The following is an 18,412-nucleotide window of genomic DNA, read 5'->3' on the forward strand; positions in this document are numbered from 1 at the left end:
TCCTATCGCGAAGCACTATCGTGCTCCCTCTCCGCCGTCTTGACATGTGCATCGCGTTGCTCCTCTTCTGAACGCCTGTTTGCTTCAGACAGACCTCATTGTACCTGCGGCGCCCGTCGTCCTTCGTTCCTACCCCGCCATCTTACCCCTCCTGCTATCGCAACTCTTATCGCAACTTGCATTGCCACTCACCACCATGGCCATCTTGACCACCGAACCGGCTCTTGAGCCTCAGCCCATCGACATCCAGGCTTGGACTGTGGAGACGGCGACCGCAGCCATCAGCCAGGTCACTATCGCCACCCCCGGGGACATCCTAGGCGCGACCGTCAATCTCCAGATCCCGCTCGATGACGCCTCGACTTCAGCTGCCCCCGGGGAGCGCCCGACCTCTACCGCGGCAGCGAAGGAGGGCGGCTACTACAAGCGCAAGGAGCCGATCCGCCGCGATAGCTTGAAGCGCCGCGAGTCCTTGCTCAAGGGGAAGGAGGGCACCCGGCGCAGGCTGCGGTGGGAGAACGGTACGCGTCCCTAGGTCCTCTGCTACCGAACGCGCGCGCATCGCACACACATGCGCACAGGGCCATCCGCTATGGACTTGTTCCCTTTGACTGACCTCTCCAAACAGACCGCCTCCTGAACAACCCCTACGTCGAGCCCCCGCAGCCCAAAGACTGGGAAGTTCACCCCACCCACCCGGTCCATAACGTCCCGTACTATCTCGCGCCCCTTTGGGACGCCGGCCTCGCCCGCCAGCACGCCGAGCGCAAGACCTCCGCCGCCAAAGCAAAAGCCTCGTCCCGCACCGTCGCGAAGAAGCCCACCGCGCCCGGCGTAGTCCCCAAGGAGCTGCGCGAGAAGCTTAAGCGCTCGCGCGGCGCAAAGGGCCTGCTCATGGATCTGGAATCAGAGGTCCGCGCCTTCGTGACCGAGTGGGAGGACAGCGTGCGCAGAGCCGCGGACGACGGACTGCCTGCTGATCCGGACAGCTCGGACGATGAGATCGTGTTTGTGGGGAGGAACGGGAAGATGAGCGATTTGAGGAGTCCCACCGAGGCACCGTGCAAGCGGGAGATCATGCTGTTTGAGACGGCTGAGGAGGACCAGGGTGGGAGCTTCGGGAGGTGGCTGGTGCATCATATCGGGGTGTACTATGGGCTGAAGACGTGGTCGGTCACGGTGGGAGATCCGGCGAGAAGGGAGGCATATGTTGGGTTGAAGGATGCGAAGATGAGGACGGGAAGGAACGGTGCGTGTGGACCGCTGCCACGTCCGCTGTGGGGACTGGTCTAGGACAGGCTAGACCCTGCTGATTGTGCTGCTGAGTACGTTCCAAGGCTTCTTCACGCTCGTTGTGGATTTTGTTTGGATTTGCATATGGCGGGGTGTAGACGGGGCACATTTACACGAGTTTGTCTGACTAGACTACTCGGGTGGCGTCTTGCGCGTTTGCTTATATCATATATAGTCTACACTTCTGTCCGCCTCGTAGAAGCAAGCATACAAGAGCATAGATGCGAAGCACTCGCTTCATCTCAATGCTTCTTAGGCAAGCACATCCAGATGAACTCGTGAAGATCAAAAGTAATGATTGACTACGTATACTGGTTCGTTAAACTGCTCACACCCAAAAGAAAAGAGACATTTTCCCGCTCAAACGCCTTGCAATCTAGTACCATCCCCACAAGACCTCCCCTTTACTGCGCCAACATCCCCGTAAACTCGCCCCCTTCTCTCAACATATCCACCGCCTTGCCACTCTTCACCAACTTCCCCTTCCCCAGCACAACGCAATAATCCGCATTCCTCACCGCCTCCAACCGATGCGCGATCGTAATCACGGTACTCTCCCGCATCTCCTCCCGCAGCACACTCTGTATGCGTTGTGCGGTTTCAAAGTCGATGGAAGCCGTGGCTTCATCCATGATGAGTACAGGACTCCGGCGCAGCATCGCGCGCGCGAGGCCAACGAGTTGGCGCTGGCCCTGGCTGAGGCCCTTCCCACCTCCCTCGACCGAGGTCGAGAGCTTCCAGTCGTGGTTCCCGGCAATCTTGGAGAGCACGGCTTCGCAGGCTGCGTCGCTGTATTCGTCGAGGGGGTCGAGGTTCTTGCGCATGGAGCCGGGGAAGAGGACGGGTTCTTGCGCGAGGAACGTCACGCGGTTGCGCAGCGCCTGCTTGTTGACGGTACCGATGTCGACGCCGTCGATGAAGATCTGGCCCGCCTCAGGCGCGATGGTGGCGAGAAGGCAGAGCGCGAGCGTGGACTTGCCGCTACCTGTGCGCCCAATGACGGCCGTGTGTGAGCCCGCAGGGATCCGTAGGCTGATATCGTGCAGTGCAGGGTCGAGGTTTGGCGCGTACCGGATGGTGACATTCTCGAAGACGATATCGCCGGTGTAAGTGGGCCAGTGGGCGGGCGGGTTGACGACGCCGGGAGCTTCGGTCTCGAGGTCGAGCAGCTCGACGACGCGCTCTACGCTGGTGAAGTCCATTTCAAGCTGACCGTAGATTTTGCAGAGCTGTTCGGTCTGGATAACGAATTTACTTGCGGTGATGAGGACGAAGGCGGTGAGACCGGGCGAAATGCCTGTGTAGACTGCAATGATGGCCATGGCGAGGGTCGAGGAGGCGGATAGTGTTGAGAAGCGGAGGCCGAGCCAAGCTTGCAGAGACCAGTAGAAGTGATCTACATTTGTTAAAAAGGGACATAGTTAATAGAGGTATTAATAGAGGTATCCTTACCTTTTGCTTGGAAGTTGTCGACTACAGTGATGACGTTGGATTGAAAGCGTGGCTGGGCAGAGAAGGCGCGGACTGTAGTGAGGCCTTCAACGAGGGCGCCGAAGTTGGACATCAAAGGAGAGAGTGACACCATCTGTTCAGGGTTAACAATGTGAGTGGACGAATGGGGATATCCTTACCTCGAGACGACGTAAAGTCTGGGACGTTGGCAAGAATAGTCTGAAGTAGTATACGTAGCATGAACTTAGAACAACTCCGAAAGCCAGGAAGGCTGGGGCCGCGGTCAAAATAATTACGATCGAACTGATGAAGCCGACGGCCTGCCATATAACGATTGTGAAGATGAAACTCAGATGTCCATCGATGGTGTTCATGTCCGATGTGAGGCGATTCATCAGTCTCCCTACCGGAGTGACATCGTAGAAACGGAACGTGGCATGCGCAACTTTGTCGATGGCCTCTTTGAAGATCGTCTTCGCCGCTTGGTATCCGACGCCGTACATGACAATGTAGACCCACCAGAACGTCACGGACGTGATGCAAGCGATGACAAAGAATCCGATAAGCCAAGGTACAACGTCCTGGCCAGGTGGGGGGAGAAAATTGAACGTGCCTCTCGGATGATCGTGGTCGTATCCTTCACCCCACGCTTTGACATACCATCCTTGACCAATATCTACAAAACGATAGAGAACCATGACGAATATCGCAACGGACCACCAGAGGAAGGTTCCAGCTCTGATGTATCGCCAGTAGACTTGGAGCTTGACGGTTCCGGTTGCACGGTGCTCATCTTCGATGAACTTGTCTGGCACAGCGGCTGCCTGGGCTTCCTCGCGCTTCTTGGCTTCTTCTTCCGAAATTGATTCTTGGGTCTCCTGGCGTTTGAGCGCGTTTTCTTCTTCAGGAGCAGGCTCATGGATCGTAGCTTCGCCGTGATTCAATTCTACCCACTGCTTTGCAATACCGTGGCAGAGCTCTGTACGATGCGTGACCAAGATGATAGTGCGTTCGGCCATGAGTGGGCCGGCAAGCAGTTTGCGAACGATGAACTCTGCAGTCTGATGATCGAGCGCCGAGAGTGGGTCGTCGAGCATAATTACCTTCGCCGGACTATACACCGCACGTGCGAGCGCTACTCGAGCCTTCTGCCCGCCTGAAAGGCCGATTCCATTCTCACCGATATTAGAAAGGTCTCCAGATTTGAACTCAGCCATGTCGGGAAGAAGTGCACATGCTTCAAGAACCTGCTTGTAGCGTCCTTCTTCGTATGGACACGAAAAAAGGATGTTCTCTCGAATGCTCATGCTTTGCAGCCAAGGCGTCTGAGCACAGTATCCGATGATCTCGTCCGGTTGTACGAATTCGCCAGCAGTCTTGTCGAGCTCTCCTAGAAGGGCCTGCAGAAGAGCTGTCTTGCCCGATGCCACCTCTCCGTATATGACAGTAAGACCACGTGGAAAAGCTAGAGTAATGTCGCTCAATACGTTTTTCTCTACGCCAGGCCAGGCGAAGGAGGCATTTTGGAAGCTCAATTCAGCGGTGCCTTCTGGGACCAAGTCGTTCTCTTCTTTGTCGGGTTCTTGCATGAATGACTCAATTCGACCCATTGCAACATAAGCATTGAGCAATGTCGTAACCATTCTGGGCAATTCGCGGAGATAAGAATCCAAAAGGTTGAATAAGTCGATAGCCGGGAAGATAAGGTCGACGCGGAGGGATTTACCAGATAACTTCGTATACGCATAGAATGCGACCAGGGGAAACATACCAACACCGAACTTGACCACGAAAGCCAACGTTGTTTCGAAAATTATCAGTATGACGCGGAGGTGCAGTTCCTTTTGGCGCGATTCGAGTATTCCATTCAACCACGAATCCTGCCAACCATACCAGCGCAAGTGCCGGATCGATTCGATGAACTGATTAATCCGCTGCAACTTTTCATCTGTAGCAACTCTACGCTTCTTCTCAAAGTACACTTTGTAGCGAGCAAGAACGACATTGAGCGATTGAGTCACAAACAATGCTAGAACGCCCAACAAGCAGGCCCATCCGAGCATCCTCCAGATTAGAAGTGTCGCAAAGATAACCCCTACTGGTTTCGTAATGATGTCTATACTCGCAGGTACAGAGTCAGCTGAGTCATAAAGGTGGTTTGTGTACAAGTTGTCTATACATAAGACATAACTTTGTACCGGGGAGGATCGTACCGGAGAATTCCCAGAAGCGCTGAGACACCTCATACACATCATTCCGCATGAGGTTCAGAATTTTCCCCATAGATGCAGCTTCGTCGTCTTTCTTATCTGGCTCCGCCGGTTTCTTCGTAAAGAGGTTCCGAATGAACAAAAGTGGGCCTAGGAAAGCCCATCGAACATGGCCTGGCCAGGTGCGTCCTTTGGCAGACGCTTCATCGGTGTGGCCATTGACGGCTCCATTCAGATCTCCGTTGGTGTGCCCGTTAGGCTGTCCCTCTTCTGACTTTTGCTTTGCGCCCAAGATCTTTCTGTTAAGAGTCTTTTCGAAAAGCATTGTGATCATCTCGCCCCGTGACCGCTCATAAGCTCTTCGCTGATGCCAGATAACGAACACCTGGGTCTGGGCATTGAGCAAGCGGAAGAATAACGCAATGCAAGCATATGTAATGGTGGCGTTGCCATTAGCGTTCGAACCTTGCATGCTCGCAAGTAACTGCTGTAGTAGTACGGGAATTGCCAATGTTAGAGCTAGTTGGAGAAGCCCTAATAACGTGGTAATAAGCAGATCCATGCCATTGGCAAAGAATACCCGCTTCGTTACAGAGCCTTGAAGGACGCGAAAGGTGTTGTGGAGTCGCTCGTGCTTGTATTCGTATCCCAGATCCCACACATCTGCATCGCTCATTTCTCTGGTCTTCCCTTTGTTAATCAAAGGTTTCATCCATGACACAGTCATGTACTGGAAAGGTGTCAGATTGTCTTCTGGTGTCCGCAAGTCGACGGTCGGCGGAGTATCGACGGGACTGATACCCTCACTCGGCAGAGCTGGATCGCGCAGAGGCATATTGAGGACAATCAGCATGCCAAGCAATGCCGCTACTGCTGCCAGGAAATCCGGCGCATACAGTGGTTCCAATTGTGATCCATGAGAGAGGACGACGAGTCGTTCAAGAAATATTCCCGTATACAGAGTTATAAGCGAGAGTGAAGCCGCCCTTGGGCGCTCCATGATAATAACACTGATGGCGATTACCTGGACTGGTCAGCTCTTGCATCGAACGGGCATAGATGTTCCCACCCAAGCAACTGAAGGATAGATCCCGCTATAGTAGAACATGGGGAGAAAGCTGGCTAACAGCTGCATCGTGAGTCCAACCATTGAAACTACCAGAAGCCCGAATGTTCCAGACAGCGGTTGTCTCCAGAGCATGGAGCCCAGCTCGTCTGAGTTCTCTTTCTCTTCCGTGATAAACGGCTTCGTCCATTTTGGCTTGTATGCGTTGAAAATTCGTAACGCATAAGTCAACAGCACGATTGCGCCTAAGATGGCTGGGAAAGTGGCGACATATGGTAGCGCACAAGGCGTAAAGCGAGCTGTTTGGTTATCCTTCGAAAGATCAGTGGCCTTCCCGACATTCCAAGAATCAAGACTGTACCTACCCAGAGCTTGTGGCACCGAACCAATGGTGGAATGTCCTGGCTGACATTCCCCGGGTTCATCGTCGTCGGGATTTGTGCGAACGCCATTGCGATCTCCTGCTACCGCGAAGGAACCTCCTTCCACCTACGCGCCAGCAATATCAAGCTTGGACTGAAGGTAGCTATCATGTAGAGTTTCTAAAAAAGAACAAGTCTAGGCATCAGCGGTAAAGGACGATGAGCAGAGTGATGTCGGTGAACAGCCTTACGAATGGTTCCCGTGCACAAGCACGGTCTAAAAGAGCCGCCTTGCTGTTTTGGGTAAGCACGAACTGCATGATCCTTCCTGCCCCACGCCACATGAGCTCGTCTGACTCAGGCCACCGCTTTGTCCTGAGCGTTATTTGTGCTTTTCTGTTGACCGATCTTCGTCGCATTCCTTTGATGCGCAAGACCGCTACCAGGACTCAATGACGCTGTAAGACTGGTGTATAGGAGAATCGTGCACACCAAACCTTCGCCTCCGACTACACATGAATAAGAGGTTCATTTTCATGCGCAATAGACGGATGAACTATTTTCAGCAGCTTCACCGGTTCTGACTCTGTTAGAAAGAAACTCCTAACTCAACGCAGTTGACTCTGCTACTGCTAAGATATTACGCAATCAGTCGACAGTTTGCAGGCAACCGCGAGCGAAAAGTCTTCACTGTTGCATGCTGCATTCTCACCTGCATGACTGCAAGAAGCAGGGAATACGATCATAGGGTTCAGCAGCTACTTCTGTTGAGATACTCAACTAGTCATACGTCTGACAATGTAATGTCCGTCGCACAGAAGCTTGTAAGAGCACCGAAGAACATGCGAGCTGTGTCGCTCGAACGACTGAGTTGCGAACATATTACTAGAGGGCCAACGCCGTGAGAGAAATTTGTTCGAGTGTACTTAATGACTCGACGATGACCAAAAACATTCTAGGGAGTGGCCGTGACTCCTAAATAGCTTGCTGACAAGCTTGTAATACAACATACGAGCTTTGCTCCTGTTTGCGAGTGGCCCGCCAATCAGATAGCCATTCTAACTTACTCATGCGTAGTTCATTTGCAACGCCTGTGTTCTTCTCGACACGGATGCGAACCACCATAGTCTTGCCACAGAACCGATTTTCACCAGGCACGTTGATCTTCTCAATCGCATCGAACCATCCGACCAGAGCAAGACTCTTGTCGAAACTATCATTAAAGGAGCAAGAGGGGTTGTGCCAGATCTTCTTGACCTTTCAGTAGGCCTCGTGGTACAGTATTGGGCCGATAGTCGTATTCTTATTGGCGTCGTCGGCAAACCAGGTGCGCTCGATGAGGATGTTGCAAATGGCATCTTGAGCTTTGGTGGGAGCAATACCAGCCGGGTCGCGCTTGGTGACCTCCTTGTCGATATGTCGGGGACTATACTTGTTTTCATCGTCCGATGTCATTGACGGACCAAGCTGGGGGATCATTCGGTGAGGAGGAGACCGTTGAGTATTGGCTTGCCTCGAGGCAAACACCAGGTGGAGGAACAGCAGCAGGTAATCCGTTCAGAATGGTGGCGATTTCGCATCGCCCCTTGTGTTCCTTTCGATCGTTGCTCTGACATTTGCGGTTGCAATACCAGATGAGCTTGCAGTGACTGCAACGAAGAAGGGCAGATTCACCAGCAGCTGGAGTGCGATCACAGTCACCACAATTGTATGGATCGTTCGCCACCTTATTGCCAGGAGAGACACCGAAGGTCGTCGGTGTCACCCTTGTCAGAGACTGAGCGATGTTGGATTAGGCAGCCGGCTGTGGGAAGGTAGCCTGGTACGGCTAAAAAAGAGTGAGGAGAGTAGGTTCGAGACAAGAATGAGCATAGGATTTGGGTCCACAATAAGAAGGATACAGCGTATGTCGGTTTAGACAAACCCTTGTTTGATGGTCACTTTATCTGTACGACTCGTCAAGCCAACAGTCGGGCTGCAGCATGTGTTTGTTTGCTAACCACCAACATAGGAAACTTCGCCATTGTGACGATATCCATCAACACTTGCTAAAATATTGTACAGCTCTTCACGAAGGGAATTCCTGACGTCTTTACGAAGACCAATGCCAGAACGTCGTTTCGCAATATATTGCTATTTCTGCACATCCTGGGCATCTATCAGATCAGTGCTCGTTTCTTGCAACGGATGAGGAGTCGGCACGGCTGAGATTCGGGTCAACCGTCCGGAGTTAAACGTAGTCTTAAGCGGCCGCGGCGGCCGACCCCCGCAATCAACCATTGGATGTTCATTAATCCCGATAAAGCCGTGGGAAGGAGGATCCAACACTGGCGAAGATTGTACGAACACTGTACGAGAAGTACGCGGACCAGAACTAGTACTCTTGATCGTGTACACGATGAGTCCAAGCCAATAGCAAAGAAGTGCGTTCATCTCATTGCAATTAAGACTCACATTAGCTAGCCCTAAATCAGCTAACGCCACGCTCCAGTGTCAAGCCCAGATCCAGTGCCGTTTAAGGTGTATGTATGGATCGCACACGTAGGAGGCACGATTGTTTGTATAAAAGCCTGTGACGCCTGGAGGGAAAATTCTATATCGGACCTGTCCATTCTACTACATTCAAAACATTCGCTGCTTATCCACACATCTTGAACACATCATGGCAGAGAAGAACATTGTCCTCGTCACCGGCGGAAATACAGGCATTGGTTATGAGGCTGTAAAGGCTCTTTATGCTTCGCCGGACGCACATGTTCTCCTCATGGGCAGCCGTTCGCTCGACAAGGCTCATGCCGCCATCAAAACACTGCAGTCCGAAGTGACCGAGTCCAAATCCGAGTTGGTTCCGATCCAAATCGACATCGAGGACGATGCTTCGATTGACAAGTTGAATAAAGAAATAGAGTCCAAGTACGGCAGGCTTGATGCTCTCGTCAACAACGCTGGTAAGAATCTCACATGCGTAGATCCAGCGACGGCTTGCCCTAGTACTAAAGTCGCAACAGGAGGTACCTACGACGCTGTCATGCGAGAGAATCCTACGCCCGCTGGGATCCGCGAGGCTTTTGATCACTCATACTCGCTCAATGTGACCTCCACACACGTCTTGACAAACACTCTCGTCCCGCTTATTCTTAAATCGTCGGGCCCACGGATCATGTTCGTCACGTCCGGAATGTCTTCTCTTGATGCCTGCTCTGGCGGAAGCTCCATATCCCCAGCCCACAAGGCAGGTCTGCCTAGCATTCCTGCAGGCTGGTAAGCAGACTTCTTTCCTCATGAAATGACTGTATGATAGCTGACCGGGCTGCTCCCGTAGGCCAAAACCTCCAGTGCTCTCACAGATCGCCTACCGCAGCTCGAAGACAGGGTTGAACATGTTGATGTTGGAGTGGCAGAGATTTTTGAAGGAAGATGGTGTCAAGGTATTCTGCATCAGCCCTGGATTCTTGGCTACGAATCTTGGTGGTATGGGCCCAGAAAAGTTAAGACAGATGGGTGCCGGTGACCCAAGCTTGGGCGGAATTTTGATCAGGGATGTTGTAGAGGGAATGAGAGATGCGGACGCCGGCAAGGTGGTCAACGCGGCCGGTGTGCAGGCATGGTGAGTCCTTTCGACTGCATCCTCGTATGTCTAGCAGTGATGTAGCAATGACAATAAACGTCCCCTCTTGAGATTGTTGAGATCTTGTCTCAGGCCGGTCCTGTGCGTGAGAGTGGGCATGGATGAAGCGCTTCGACGATACTAGCTATCAAATGTGCCGGAACTCAGACGGTGCCTTGCAAGTGATGCCAAAGAGGCTGCACAATAGAAAGAATCAGAGACTGTCCAGCTGTCCTCGTGAAACGTGTACAGACTTTGCTGGTGTGTTCTAGGGAAGCCGGTGATGGAGGCGCGGCAAAAATTGAGTTGCCGTCGTCGCCAACCTCACACACCCTTAAAGCTCTCCGCACTGCTTTTTGTGTTAAGATCCAATCGGCATTGATGGCCGAAAAAAGAAGAGAGCTTTTTCCGACACCGGGAATCGAACCCGGGCCACATCGGCGCATGTTCCAATTGCTTGGGAAGATGAGAGCGATGTATCCTAGCCACTAGACCATATCGGATGTTATGCTGTTTTGATGCTGGTTTGATGTATATTTATAAATATTTACAATATGTATACACAGGTTTTCTATGTAAGTGGATCTGTAGGGTAACGATGCCAAGCATGGGTCAGACGTCCGGAGTGGCCCTTTTACCTTTGTAAATTGCTTTTCGCTTAGTAGTGATGACGACCCCGCCTCCGGGCGCTAACTCGCATTCGGTCCTACGCAGCCCCTGCTACCAACATTGCGCCCTCCTCTGCGTACCGCAAAAATCCATTTGAACGTTGCAATGTCATTCTTCTTTGCTTAGTAAACATGAGCCGTCTCTGTATGAAATGAGAGCGCAGGAAACAAGCTCTCAGCGAGACGTTTGCCATAAGAAGTTAGCTTAGTTTGTCAAACAACATTGGCAAGGCATAGAGATGCAAAGCTACTCCGCGATTCGAATCTGGGGTATTTGTCATATATAATTTGCACTCTCTCTTCTCCACTTACTGTGATCAATGCGGACGATCATAGCCTGGACTACGCGATGTATAATGGATGCAACCGACAGCCAAAATCTCCAAGACAACGCTCTCACCATTACCTCAGGATCTCAAACTTCCTGTCTCTCTTTCTGCTAAGACCAGCCGCCGCGCCCAGCCTCATTCGGCCGATCTCTTCCACTGGCCTTTCATCACCTATGAATCCAGGCAGTGTAGTCACCATTCGATCCCATTGCTGCTTCGTCTCGGACCTCGCCAACTCATCCGAATACACCATTCCCATCTTCAGCATAACCTCTGAACCCATCTTGCTTGACCATGGCTTCATTCTGGCAACGTAAAGTGCCAACAACAGCAATCCCAGCAGGTGCAGGCCGAGAAAAAAAGATCCAACGATGATACCAGTGTTACTGAGCTCGGGCTTTGTAGTCGGGATGCCTTCATCGTAGTAGATTCTCAGTTGGCCTTGCGTGTTATAGCCAGCTATAGGTTGATGCAGCCATAATTTGTTCGCCATGTAAAGGGCATGGGATAGCGCCGGCAGAATGCTAGACTGCTGCCGCGCGGTGAAATAGAACAGTAATGTGCTGACTTGACCGATGACCTTGTTGACTGACCCCGAATCGTATATGTCTATGCAGTTCCTTGACCTACCTAGAAAGTCGTACAAAGGCGCATTGTGAATACAGCTGTGCAAGTTGCGGCCGGTCGTACAATATCTTAGACCACAGTCTGGATCCTCAGGTATGACAAAATTTGAAGGATTGGACATTCTGGTCTCAACAAAGGAGTTTGGACCGAACAACGCAATGGCGACTGATGTAAGTGGGCCCTTGTTGTAACCACTCATAAGCATCGTAGCGTTTCCGCTGTAGGTTACGTTGTCTCGCCTTCTCCGGAGGTGAGTCTCCTTGTAGTGTGCATTCCGGTTTTCCGAGATCTGGACCTTGTCGTCGATGAAGGGGTCTTTTTCCAGCAATGGTCCGGGCACATCCCCGTTCTGTGAGCTTGGGACTTCAAAGTATCCCAAAGACGTAATTGACGTAATTTTCCAGTAGCCAAGGCTGCCCTTGTTGCGGTCTTGCGTCTTGTAATACATCTCCTCAACTAGGTCCTGACGATCCCGTGTTACTGAGTCCGCGAACACTTGGTCAGCATCTGTCAAAAGTTTGGGACTATGCAGCAGCGTGGTACTTACTGTTCCAAGGTGAAATGCGCAGGTCGTTCGTTACGCACACCTCAAAATCTACATCAGGATTGTAGTAGTTGTCGTCGTAGGCATGCTGCTCAACATAGTAATATCGAGCGTAGAAGTGACCATTTTCGGTTTCGTTGCGGCAATTCTCTCCAAAGTCGTTCGACGAGATTTCTTCGGACATGATCGAGGAGTTCATACGCGGTGCGAATTGTCGAAATGGGAAGGCACCCGACGAGAAATTATTCACAAGCGGAACGTATATATGTCCAGCAGCACTAGATCTATCAGTACGAGCAGTGTCATCGGCGTAGAGAGAATCGGGTGGTGTCCCCCAGTTGTTGATGTCGTCGTTGCTTGTAAAAGGCAACTCGAGCAAGCTGCGTAGGCTCAGAGTCCGTTGTTCATAAGAGTTCCTGTACCTCGATCCTGCTGCATCGTCTTCATCGCTAATATAGTCCAACGGGTCGATGACGTAAGCGTATGAAGGATGAGAACCAGAACTAGCGAGTATCTCAACTTGGCCGACCATTGCAGTTTGCAGTATTTGACTTGCACTCCCTGTATCAATTAGCGCAATGCGGGTCCCAAGGTGAGCTCGTAATGGTTACCAAATAGTGCCAAAGCAAACGCGGTATACAATGGAAGGCTTCCCGTGGTCCCGAGTTTCGCCAACACATGAGGGCTTAACCAGCCCGAGTCGGCCAAGGCCATCGACTGTCTCAACGTAAGACTTCGTCTCAGAGGACTACTCTGCATGTATACCACGCATGCCATGGAGCATATCGCAGTCGTCACTGGGATTGTAACGAGTGTGGCGATAGACTGTAAGATATGTGCCACTTTGAAGTACTTCTCGCTGACGTGGTACCAGTGTTCGGGTTGAGACGAACTTGTATCGACTGAGATGTATGCTTTCTCCTTCGTTATGGGCCGCTTACTCAGAATGCATAGACATATCCATGGGAATAAAGCAAATGTTGCGTAGATGACGAATACAAAGACTGGCCAGGATGTAGTACGCATGCGTGTGATCTGTGGCTCCCGCGCAGTAATTGACGAACGTGGCGAAGTCGAAGTCTCGCCGACTCCATGTTTATTGGTAATTGGTCTCAGGTCTTGCGAGTCGCTGGAAAGAGCGTGGAGCTCCATATCGTTTGATGCCATGTCGCTTTCCTCCTCAACCGATGACAATAAAATCGACTGGTGCTGACTAGATGGTCCTTCAGTCTTGCATGGTGTTTAGGATTTCGCACATCAACAGCACAGTGTCAGTGACAAGCGTCAACAGTACGTGGGGTGACCCTTCCACTTAATATCATCCGTAGGTACATATTCTAGCCTCATATGAACTTTATTGAGCTAATCAGATCCTTGGTACGGAATGTCGGATCCAGCCTTACGTCTCGGTCCTTGGCAGCGCACACTGCCATCCTCCAGGGAGTCTTACAGTGACCGAAAATCCTGGCGGACATTAGAAGGACTCGAAGTGCACCACGAGGTCGATGTCGTCCGGCACGAGTTTGGAGGTTGTTGTTATTGTGGCCTTCAACACTCACTGAAGCTTACTGCATGCTTTCCTGACACCAAACGTCAGTCCCATACATAGGTCGCAATTTTGGGTAACCGGCAGGTGCCAAGAATTTAAGGCATTGTAACAAGCATGTAATTGGAGGATATCTGTTTGAAATATAGCCAAGCAATGCATCGGTCAGGTTTGGGGTCCACTTTCAGTTTCTCGGCCGAACATCGTATAAACCCAGTACAGGTGTCTGCTCCTGGCCCAGTCTCGGAGATAGAGGGCGAGAGCCTAGGGTGGGTTTGGCACCCTCGACGCACGTAGGCTAGGCTTCAGTGTGGTTCGCATGCTGTTCCAGTCGTCGTGCGGCGAGGTTGCATCCGTGAAACCGGTCAACCAGATTCAGTCTGCCCAATCTCGTAGCTGCGAGCTCTCTGAATGGGCTGTTGCTGCAAATGGGAATCGTTCCAGTGCAGTGTACATGTGCATTCGAAGAGTGCTATTGACCGGCGAAGTTACCAGGATCCATTTCCCGGCTGCTGCAATGATCTGGACGTCCCGGTATGGACGAGCGGCCATTGCCAGATGGCGTCTCAGTGCGGTGATGTGCAGCTCGAACGGATACAGATTCAGTGGTACGCGTTTGTCTTATCGATAAGCATTATATCGAATATGCACAATCCCTCATCTGGCGTTCGAATACTAACTACATCGTCAGTATCATCATTAAAGAGACTTCCATCTATTCACTCCCTGCATCTCCATTTTAATTATTGTTAGCCAACACATGAGGGATTTGAAACGATGTATAGTTCTTTTTACCTATGATATATTTGCTGCCGTTGAGCGCCCAACAGCCGCAACAAATTCATCACAAGAGCCATGTCGGAGTGTTAAATCCTGTCTTTCTATTAGAGTCCCACGGTCAGCATCACTCTTACGCGCGATACGGTTAGTCGTGAGGCCATCGACCCCGACATCTTGGTTCACCCGCAGCACGATGGAATTGCTGGATTATCTGAACGGCGTGCATCCTGGGGTCCAAATGAAATACATCAACAACCTTCTCTCGCGCAAGGTAGCCCCAGTCGGTGGAGGTTTGCAAGCCTACAGATGAGTCAGCAAGACACCCAAGCCTTCGGTAATTCCCGATGATAGTCCCCGACGCTTCTCCCCCGATGTGGGAGATCCTTCAACAGTCTTCCTTCGGACAGTAACGCAGCAGGTTACTCTGGGCTGCGTATCCTACGCTCATTGTTTGGCTCTATCAGCTACGGCCTATCAGGTACTAACGCGATCTACACCGGCGTCGACATGGCGCCCTTCGACGATCTGCCTGTTGAACTGACAGAGGCCATCATTGTCATCACTCCTCTTCGCGATTTGAGCAATCTTTCGAAGACATGCAAGAGAATTCGAGCGATTGCCTTGCGGACAATGTTTCGCAGAATCGATTTTCAGTGGAATTCAAACAATCCTCGTGGTCCACCAGTCACTGCACTGCTTCGAAGCATCCTTGAAAATCCAGATCTCGGAAAGAATGTCAAGGAAGTAGTCCTACAGGCTGTGAACTACCGTGGCTTCCAAGCACCCGGATTCAATGGCGACATCCTTCTCCCGGCGCATACACATCGCATTCCTGCATATGATTGGGAGATGTTCGAAAAAGCTCTAGAAGGATGCCCATGCGAAGAGAAGGGCGAATGCGATGATCCGACCACGCGAGAAGGGAACCTGAACGCTGGAATTGGAGTCTTGATCTCGTACTGTACACGGGTGGAGTCGCTAAGCATCGACATCGAACTATTGATGCACAACTACCGCCTTCCAGCTATGCTCAGGAGCACACTATACCGGTATCTCGGTCCTTGGGGAAAGCAGTCCTGGTTCGAGAAATTGAACCAGGTAACTATCACTCACACCGATGCTCACTATCGCACCCCCCGGGATCACGGCCGAAATGAGGCAAACTATGCGGAGAATCTGCCAGTGCCTACGCAAACCTATCTGTATCTATTCTACCTCCCAAACGTGAAAACCCTGGATATGTCTTTTTTCCCCAACGTAAGTGCCTCCGAGGGCATCCAGAAAGATACTCTACGACACACAGTATGGCCATTCCCAAAAGCACCACTAGCCTTCACACTCACGACCCTGCGCCTTCGGCGCTCGCCCGCACTCCCAGAAACGCTCATGCTCCTCCTCGCTACGACCCCAAGCCTCGTAACACTCGACTACGACATGTTCGTTCCATTCGAGAAGGCACCGGTGTGTTTAGCGACACTCCGACAAGCCCTGGAATACGTACGTTTCACGTTGAAGGATCTGGCCGTACGGATCGAGATCTTCGGTGACTTAATCGACGAGGTGGGCGGCCTATTATCCGACCACGAGCTGAGTGTGCCGGCGTGCGTCAACGCGCTTGGGTCTCTGCGCGACTTCCACGCCCTCACGTCGCTGGAAACTTCGTTTGCGGTACTCTTTGGTCAAGATTGGGAGCCAAAGCGGCGTCCTCTCACGGATCTACACTCTCTTGGGGATCTGCTGCCTTCGAACCTCCAGCGGCTTGTTCTCAGCGACGATCTCTGGGCCGTTTCTTACTTGGACTGTTGGACCCAGCTCACGGCGCTTTGCGTACTGAGGCGGTTCTTCGCAGGGCAGACGCTGGAGGGCGAATGGCCCGACCGCGCAATCCATGAGACACGAGATAGGGCCATGAACTGGGTGGCTGATAGAGCGCCAGAGTGGAAAAGAGCAACGCCCAACCTTGTCGAATTCTTCCTGGACTTCTCAAAGCGTGGTTGGGTGGAAAGAGGCTACATAGGTCGCGCAGACCAGCGCGAATCATTGAAGCAAGTCTGCATAGAGCAAGGAATCAGCTGTGAAGTCGAATGCAGCACGTATGATCTAGACGATCACCCTTGTCAGACACAAACGATTTAGACTGAGCCAAAGCACATCTGCAGCAGGATCTGAGGGCTGGTGATTGGCGTGAAGGCCATGGCAAGCTCGCACTCGTAGGAACGAGTATCACCCGGTCTAGTAAGTACACCTTGTACCTGTCGTACGACTCGAAAACCAATTGATGTGTATATAGGATATTCGAATGAACTCCTTGTTGCATACAGTATTATTGGTGTCAAGCATAACCCATTACTGAACGAGTCTAGCTATTCAGTATAACATATACAGTCTGAAACCAGGCAGAATGCCCAGTACATTGGCACCTCCACCCAATTGAAGCAGTCTTGAATAATCACATCTCTCACTCCAAGCTCTCTTTCAAACCTGCTTTGGGATCTCTCGAACCGTTGGAATGTCAATGCAGGAGTCCGCTTGAGAAAGGCTGGTCGAGGAAGCTACTTTCTTCATCTGCTTATTCCTGCGCCACTCTCCAATGACAATGCTAGTAACGTAAGCACACCACATCACCACCGCACAAACCGTGTACAGAGCGACCTTCCAGCTGCCAATCTTCTGACTTCGGAGCTGGAACCCAAAGCCCCCATTGATCATTGCCAGAGTAATGCACAACCTGCCTGTCCAAAGATGGATATAGCTCGAAGTGGTCCGTGAGATGTACTTCTTGAACATGACATGATGAATGTATCCGCTAGCAGCCTGGGTGAGGAAAAGGCCGTAGACGGCCAAGCCGATAATTACATGCTTGTCCTTCATCCAATGGTGGAACGGGCTCATGCCGAGTTGGATGCCCAGTCCGATTGACGCGGTGTACAAGCAGAGACCGACGATTTGGAGGGCAGTGTGTACCCAGAGGAGGTTGTGGAAAGAACACGATCGGACGAGTATTCCGCTCAAGGGAAAGATGAGAGCCCAGGCTATGCAAGCAAGAACGTCGTGCGCCAATGCCATGTGGATAATTCTTGGCGGAGGCCCAAAGCGGCCTGCATGACCGGCTGCCGGTGCCCATCGACTAACGAGATGTTTGTACTGCCTCAGCAAATAACTAGGGGGAGTGCCGAATGCATTTGCGCCTGACCCAACCATGTATCCCGAGACGTCCGTGACTACATAGGCCCAATTCCAGTATACATTGATGGCAGGGACGAACAAATCCATGGGGTCGCTGATCCTCGGTGTGCAAATCGAGCCTACCACGTATTAGCTCGATGCCCCAGATACAGCACCGAGATACTCATACATCGCATGTCTGCCGCCATCTTTCCATCCTTCACGCCAGCCGAGGGCAACCGCTCGCACGTCGGGTCAAAGCCGGATTTGGTGCTCCCAGTAATTCGAGAAATGGAAAAGTTCGACTTCTCTGCATTTGGATAGACCTGAATAAAGTCATCGTAGTCTCGCTCCCGATTGTGGTGACCAAGCGTGACGTTGTACGTGATCGGTGCGCTGATCCCGACAAGCATGTAGCAACTCTTAGAGGCCGAGGTAGCGTCAAGATACTCGAGGCGGAAGCAGAGGTCAGGATGCGGGCAGTTGGTCAACATGGCGGCGAATGCAGTCGATACTGTGGAGTCAGTCTGAAATCTGTGACTGGCTAGCTGGCAGTCGCGTACCAAGTGCCGCAATGGCAGCTGCGATGAGCATCCTCGTCATTTTGCGGTCGAAATTGTGCAGCTGGATATTTGGCGATGCTTCTCAGCTGGTGAGCCCCGCGATCGTAGGATTTGTGTACGGTCGTTCGACAGACCAAGGTCATGTGCGGTGTGCCGAGCTGAGCAGTGAAGGCAAATTGAGGTCAAAGCTGCAAGTGCCC

The 18,412-nt window shown here is 51.8% G+C and overlaps 7 protein-coding genes and 1 non-coding gene across 8 annotated transcripts; 3 read left to right on the forward strand and 5 right to left on the reverse strand.

Moving 5' to 3' along the window:
- Positions 1 to 38: 38 nt before the first annotated feature.
- CC84DRAFT_1166124 (uncharacterized protein) lies at positions 39 to 1,530 on the forward strand. Its single transcript, XM_018178881.1, has 2 exons — positions 39 to 521; positions 629 to 1,530. Exons 1-2 carry the CDS (start codon positions 197 to 199, stop codon positions 1,291 to 1,293), a joined length of 990 nt encoding a protein of 329 aa, XP_018034349.1. The 5' UTR covers positions 39 to 196; the 3' UTR covers positions 1,294 to 1,530.
- A 65-nt stretch (positions 1,531 to 1,595) lies between these two features.
- Positions 1,596 to 6,612, reverse strand: CC84DRAFT_1123623 (P-loop containing nucleoside triphosphate hydrolase protein). The gene is made up of 6 exons (XM_018175657.1): positions 6,387 to 6,612; positions 6,025 to 6,333; positions 4,959 to 5,979; positions 2,925 to 4,861; positions 2,746 to 2,878; positions 1,596 to 2,689 (listed from the first exon to the last, which is right to left on the reverse strand). Exons 1-6 carry the CDS (start codon positions 6,471 to 6,473, stop codon positions 1,698 to 1,700), a joined length of 4,479 nt encoding a protein of 1,492 aa, XP_018034350.1. The 5' UTR covers positions 6,474 to 6,612; the 3' UTR covers positions 1,596 to 1,697.
- A 1,701-nt stretch (positions 6,613 to 8,313) lies between these two features.
- Positions 8,314 to 8,930, reverse strand: CC84DRAFT_878856 (uncharacterized protein). The gene is made up of 2 exons (XM_018187762.1): positions 8,384 to 8,930; positions 8,314 to 8,329 (listed from the first exon to the last, which is right to left on the reverse strand). The coding sequence occupies exon 1, from the start codon at positions 8,814 to 8,816 to the stop codon at positions 8,517 to 8,519; it is 300 nt and encodes a 99-aa protein (XP_018034351.1). The 5' UTR covers positions 8,817 to 8,930; the 3' UTR covers positions 8,314 to 8,329; positions 8,384 to 8,516.
- Positions 8,931 to 9,045: 115 nt separating this feature from the next.
- On the forward strand, positions 9,046 to 9,994 carry CC84DRAFT_1095074 (NAD(P)-binding protein; the record flags this gene model as incomplete). Its single annotated transcript, XM_018174597.1, has 3 exons — positions 9,046 to 9,331; positions 9,392 to 9,644; positions 9,706 to 9,994. The coding sequence occupies 3 exons, from the start codon at positions 9,046 to 9,048 to the stop codon at positions 9,992 to 9,994; spliced, it is 828 nt and encodes a 275-aa protein (XP_018034352.1).
- A 402-nt stretch (positions 9,995 to 10,396) lies between these two features.
- On the reverse strand, positions 10,397 to 10,493 carry CC84DRAFT_t69. Its single transcript has one exon. It is a non-coding gene; the product is annotated as a tRNA-Glu (tRNA).
- Positions 10,494 to 10,757: 264 nt separating this feature from the next.
- Positions 10,758 to 13,433, reverse strand: CC84DRAFT_1123629 (uncharacterized protein). Its single transcript, XM_018175658.1, has 4 exons — positions 12,770 to 13,433; positions 12,162 to 12,719; positions 10,971 to 12,094; positions 10,758 to 10,923 (listed from the first exon to the last, which is right to left on the reverse strand). The coding sequence occupies exons 1-3, from the start codon at positions 13,323 to 13,325 to the stop codon at positions 11,061 to 11,063; spliced, it is 2,148 nt and encodes a 715-aa protein (XP_018034353.1). The 5' UTR covers positions 13,326 to 13,433; the 3' UTR covers positions 10,758 to 10,923; positions 10,971 to 11,060.
- A 1,141-nt stretch (positions 13,434 to 14,574) lies between these two features.
- On the forward strand, positions 14,575 to 16,786 carry CC84DRAFT_1207214 (uncharacterized protein). The gene is made up of 2 exons (XM_018182085.1): positions 14,575 to 16,719; positions 16,775 to 16,786. Exon 1 carries the CDS (start codon positions 14,992 to 14,994, stop codon positions 16,618 to 16,620), a length of 1,629 nt encoding a protein of 542 aa, XP_018034354.1. The 5' UTR covers positions 14,575 to 14,991; the 3' UTR covers positions 16,621 to 16,719; positions 16,775 to 16,786.
- Positions 16,787 to 17,010: 224 nt separating this feature from the next.
- CC84DRAFT_1044225 (uncharacterized protein) lies at positions 17,011 to 17,421 on the reverse strand (the record flags this gene model as incomplete). The annotated part of the gene is made up of 1 exon (XM_018173397.1): positions 17,011 to 17,421. A coding segment is annotated over one exon (411 nt), but the record flags the coding sequence as incomplete, so codon positions are not given.
- Positions 17,422 to 18,412: the final 991 nt, after the last annotated feature.

This window comes from Paraphaeosphaeria sporulosa (genome assembly GCF_001642045.1).
Source record: "Paraphaeosphaeria sporulosa strain AP3s5-JAC2a unplaced genomic scaffold CC84scaffold_7, whole genome shotgun sequence".
NCBI classification, from domain to species: Eukaryota; Fungi; Ascomycota; class Dothideomycetes; order Pleosporales; family Didymosphaeriaceae; genus Paraphaeosphaeria; species Paraphaeosphaeria sporulosa.

What these genes read in the sequence shown, in the direction of transcription:
- CC84DRAFT_1123629 (XM_018175658.1), bottom strand. Translation starts at nt 13,325, where the DNA reads ATGGCATCAAACGATATGGAGCTCCACGCTCTTTCCAGCGACTCGCAA. An exon ending in GTTTGCTTTGGCACTATTTG is followed by an intron (nt 12,720 to 12,769) that starts GTAACCATTACG and finishes TAATTGATACAG; the next exon opens with GGAGTGCAAGTCAAATACTG. An exon ending in GCGCATTTCACCTTGGAACA is followed by an intron (nt 12,095 to 12,161) that starts GTAAGTACCACG and finishes TCGCGGACTCAG; the next exon opens with TAACACGGGATCGTCAGGAC.
- CC84DRAFT_1166124 (XM_018178881.1), top strand. Translation starts at nt 197, where the DNA reads ATGGCCATCTTGACCACCGAACCGGCTCTTGAGCCTCAGCCCATCGAC. An exon ending in CAGGCTGCGGTGGGAGAACG is followed by an intron (nt 522 to 628) that starts GTACGCGTCCCT and finishes CTCTCCAAACAG; the next exon opens with ACCGCCTCCTGAACAACCCC.
- CC84DRAFT_1207214 (XM_018182085.1), top strand. Translation starts at nt 14,992, where the DNA reads ATGGCGCCCTTCGACGATCTGCCTGTTGAACTGACAGAGGCCATCATT.
- CC84DRAFT_1123623 (XM_018175657.1), bottom strand. Translation starts at nt 6,473, where the DNA reads ATGGCGTTCGCACAAATCCCGACGACGATGAACCCGGGGAATGTCAGC. An exon ending in TTCGGTGCCACAAGCTCTGG is followed by an intron (nt 6,334 to 6,386) that starts GTAGGTACAGTC and finishes GATCTTTCGAAG; the next exon opens with GATAACCAAACAGCTCGCTT. An exon ending in TCTATCCTTCAGTTGCTTGG is followed by an intron (nt 5,980 to 6,024) that starts GTGGGAACATCT and finishes TGACCAGTCCAG; the next exon opens with GTAATCGCCATCAGTGTTAT.
- CC84DRAFT_878856 (XM_018187762.1), bottom strand. Translation starts at nt 8,816, where the DNA reads ATGAACGCACTTCTTTGCTATTGGCTTGGACTCATCGTGTACACGATC.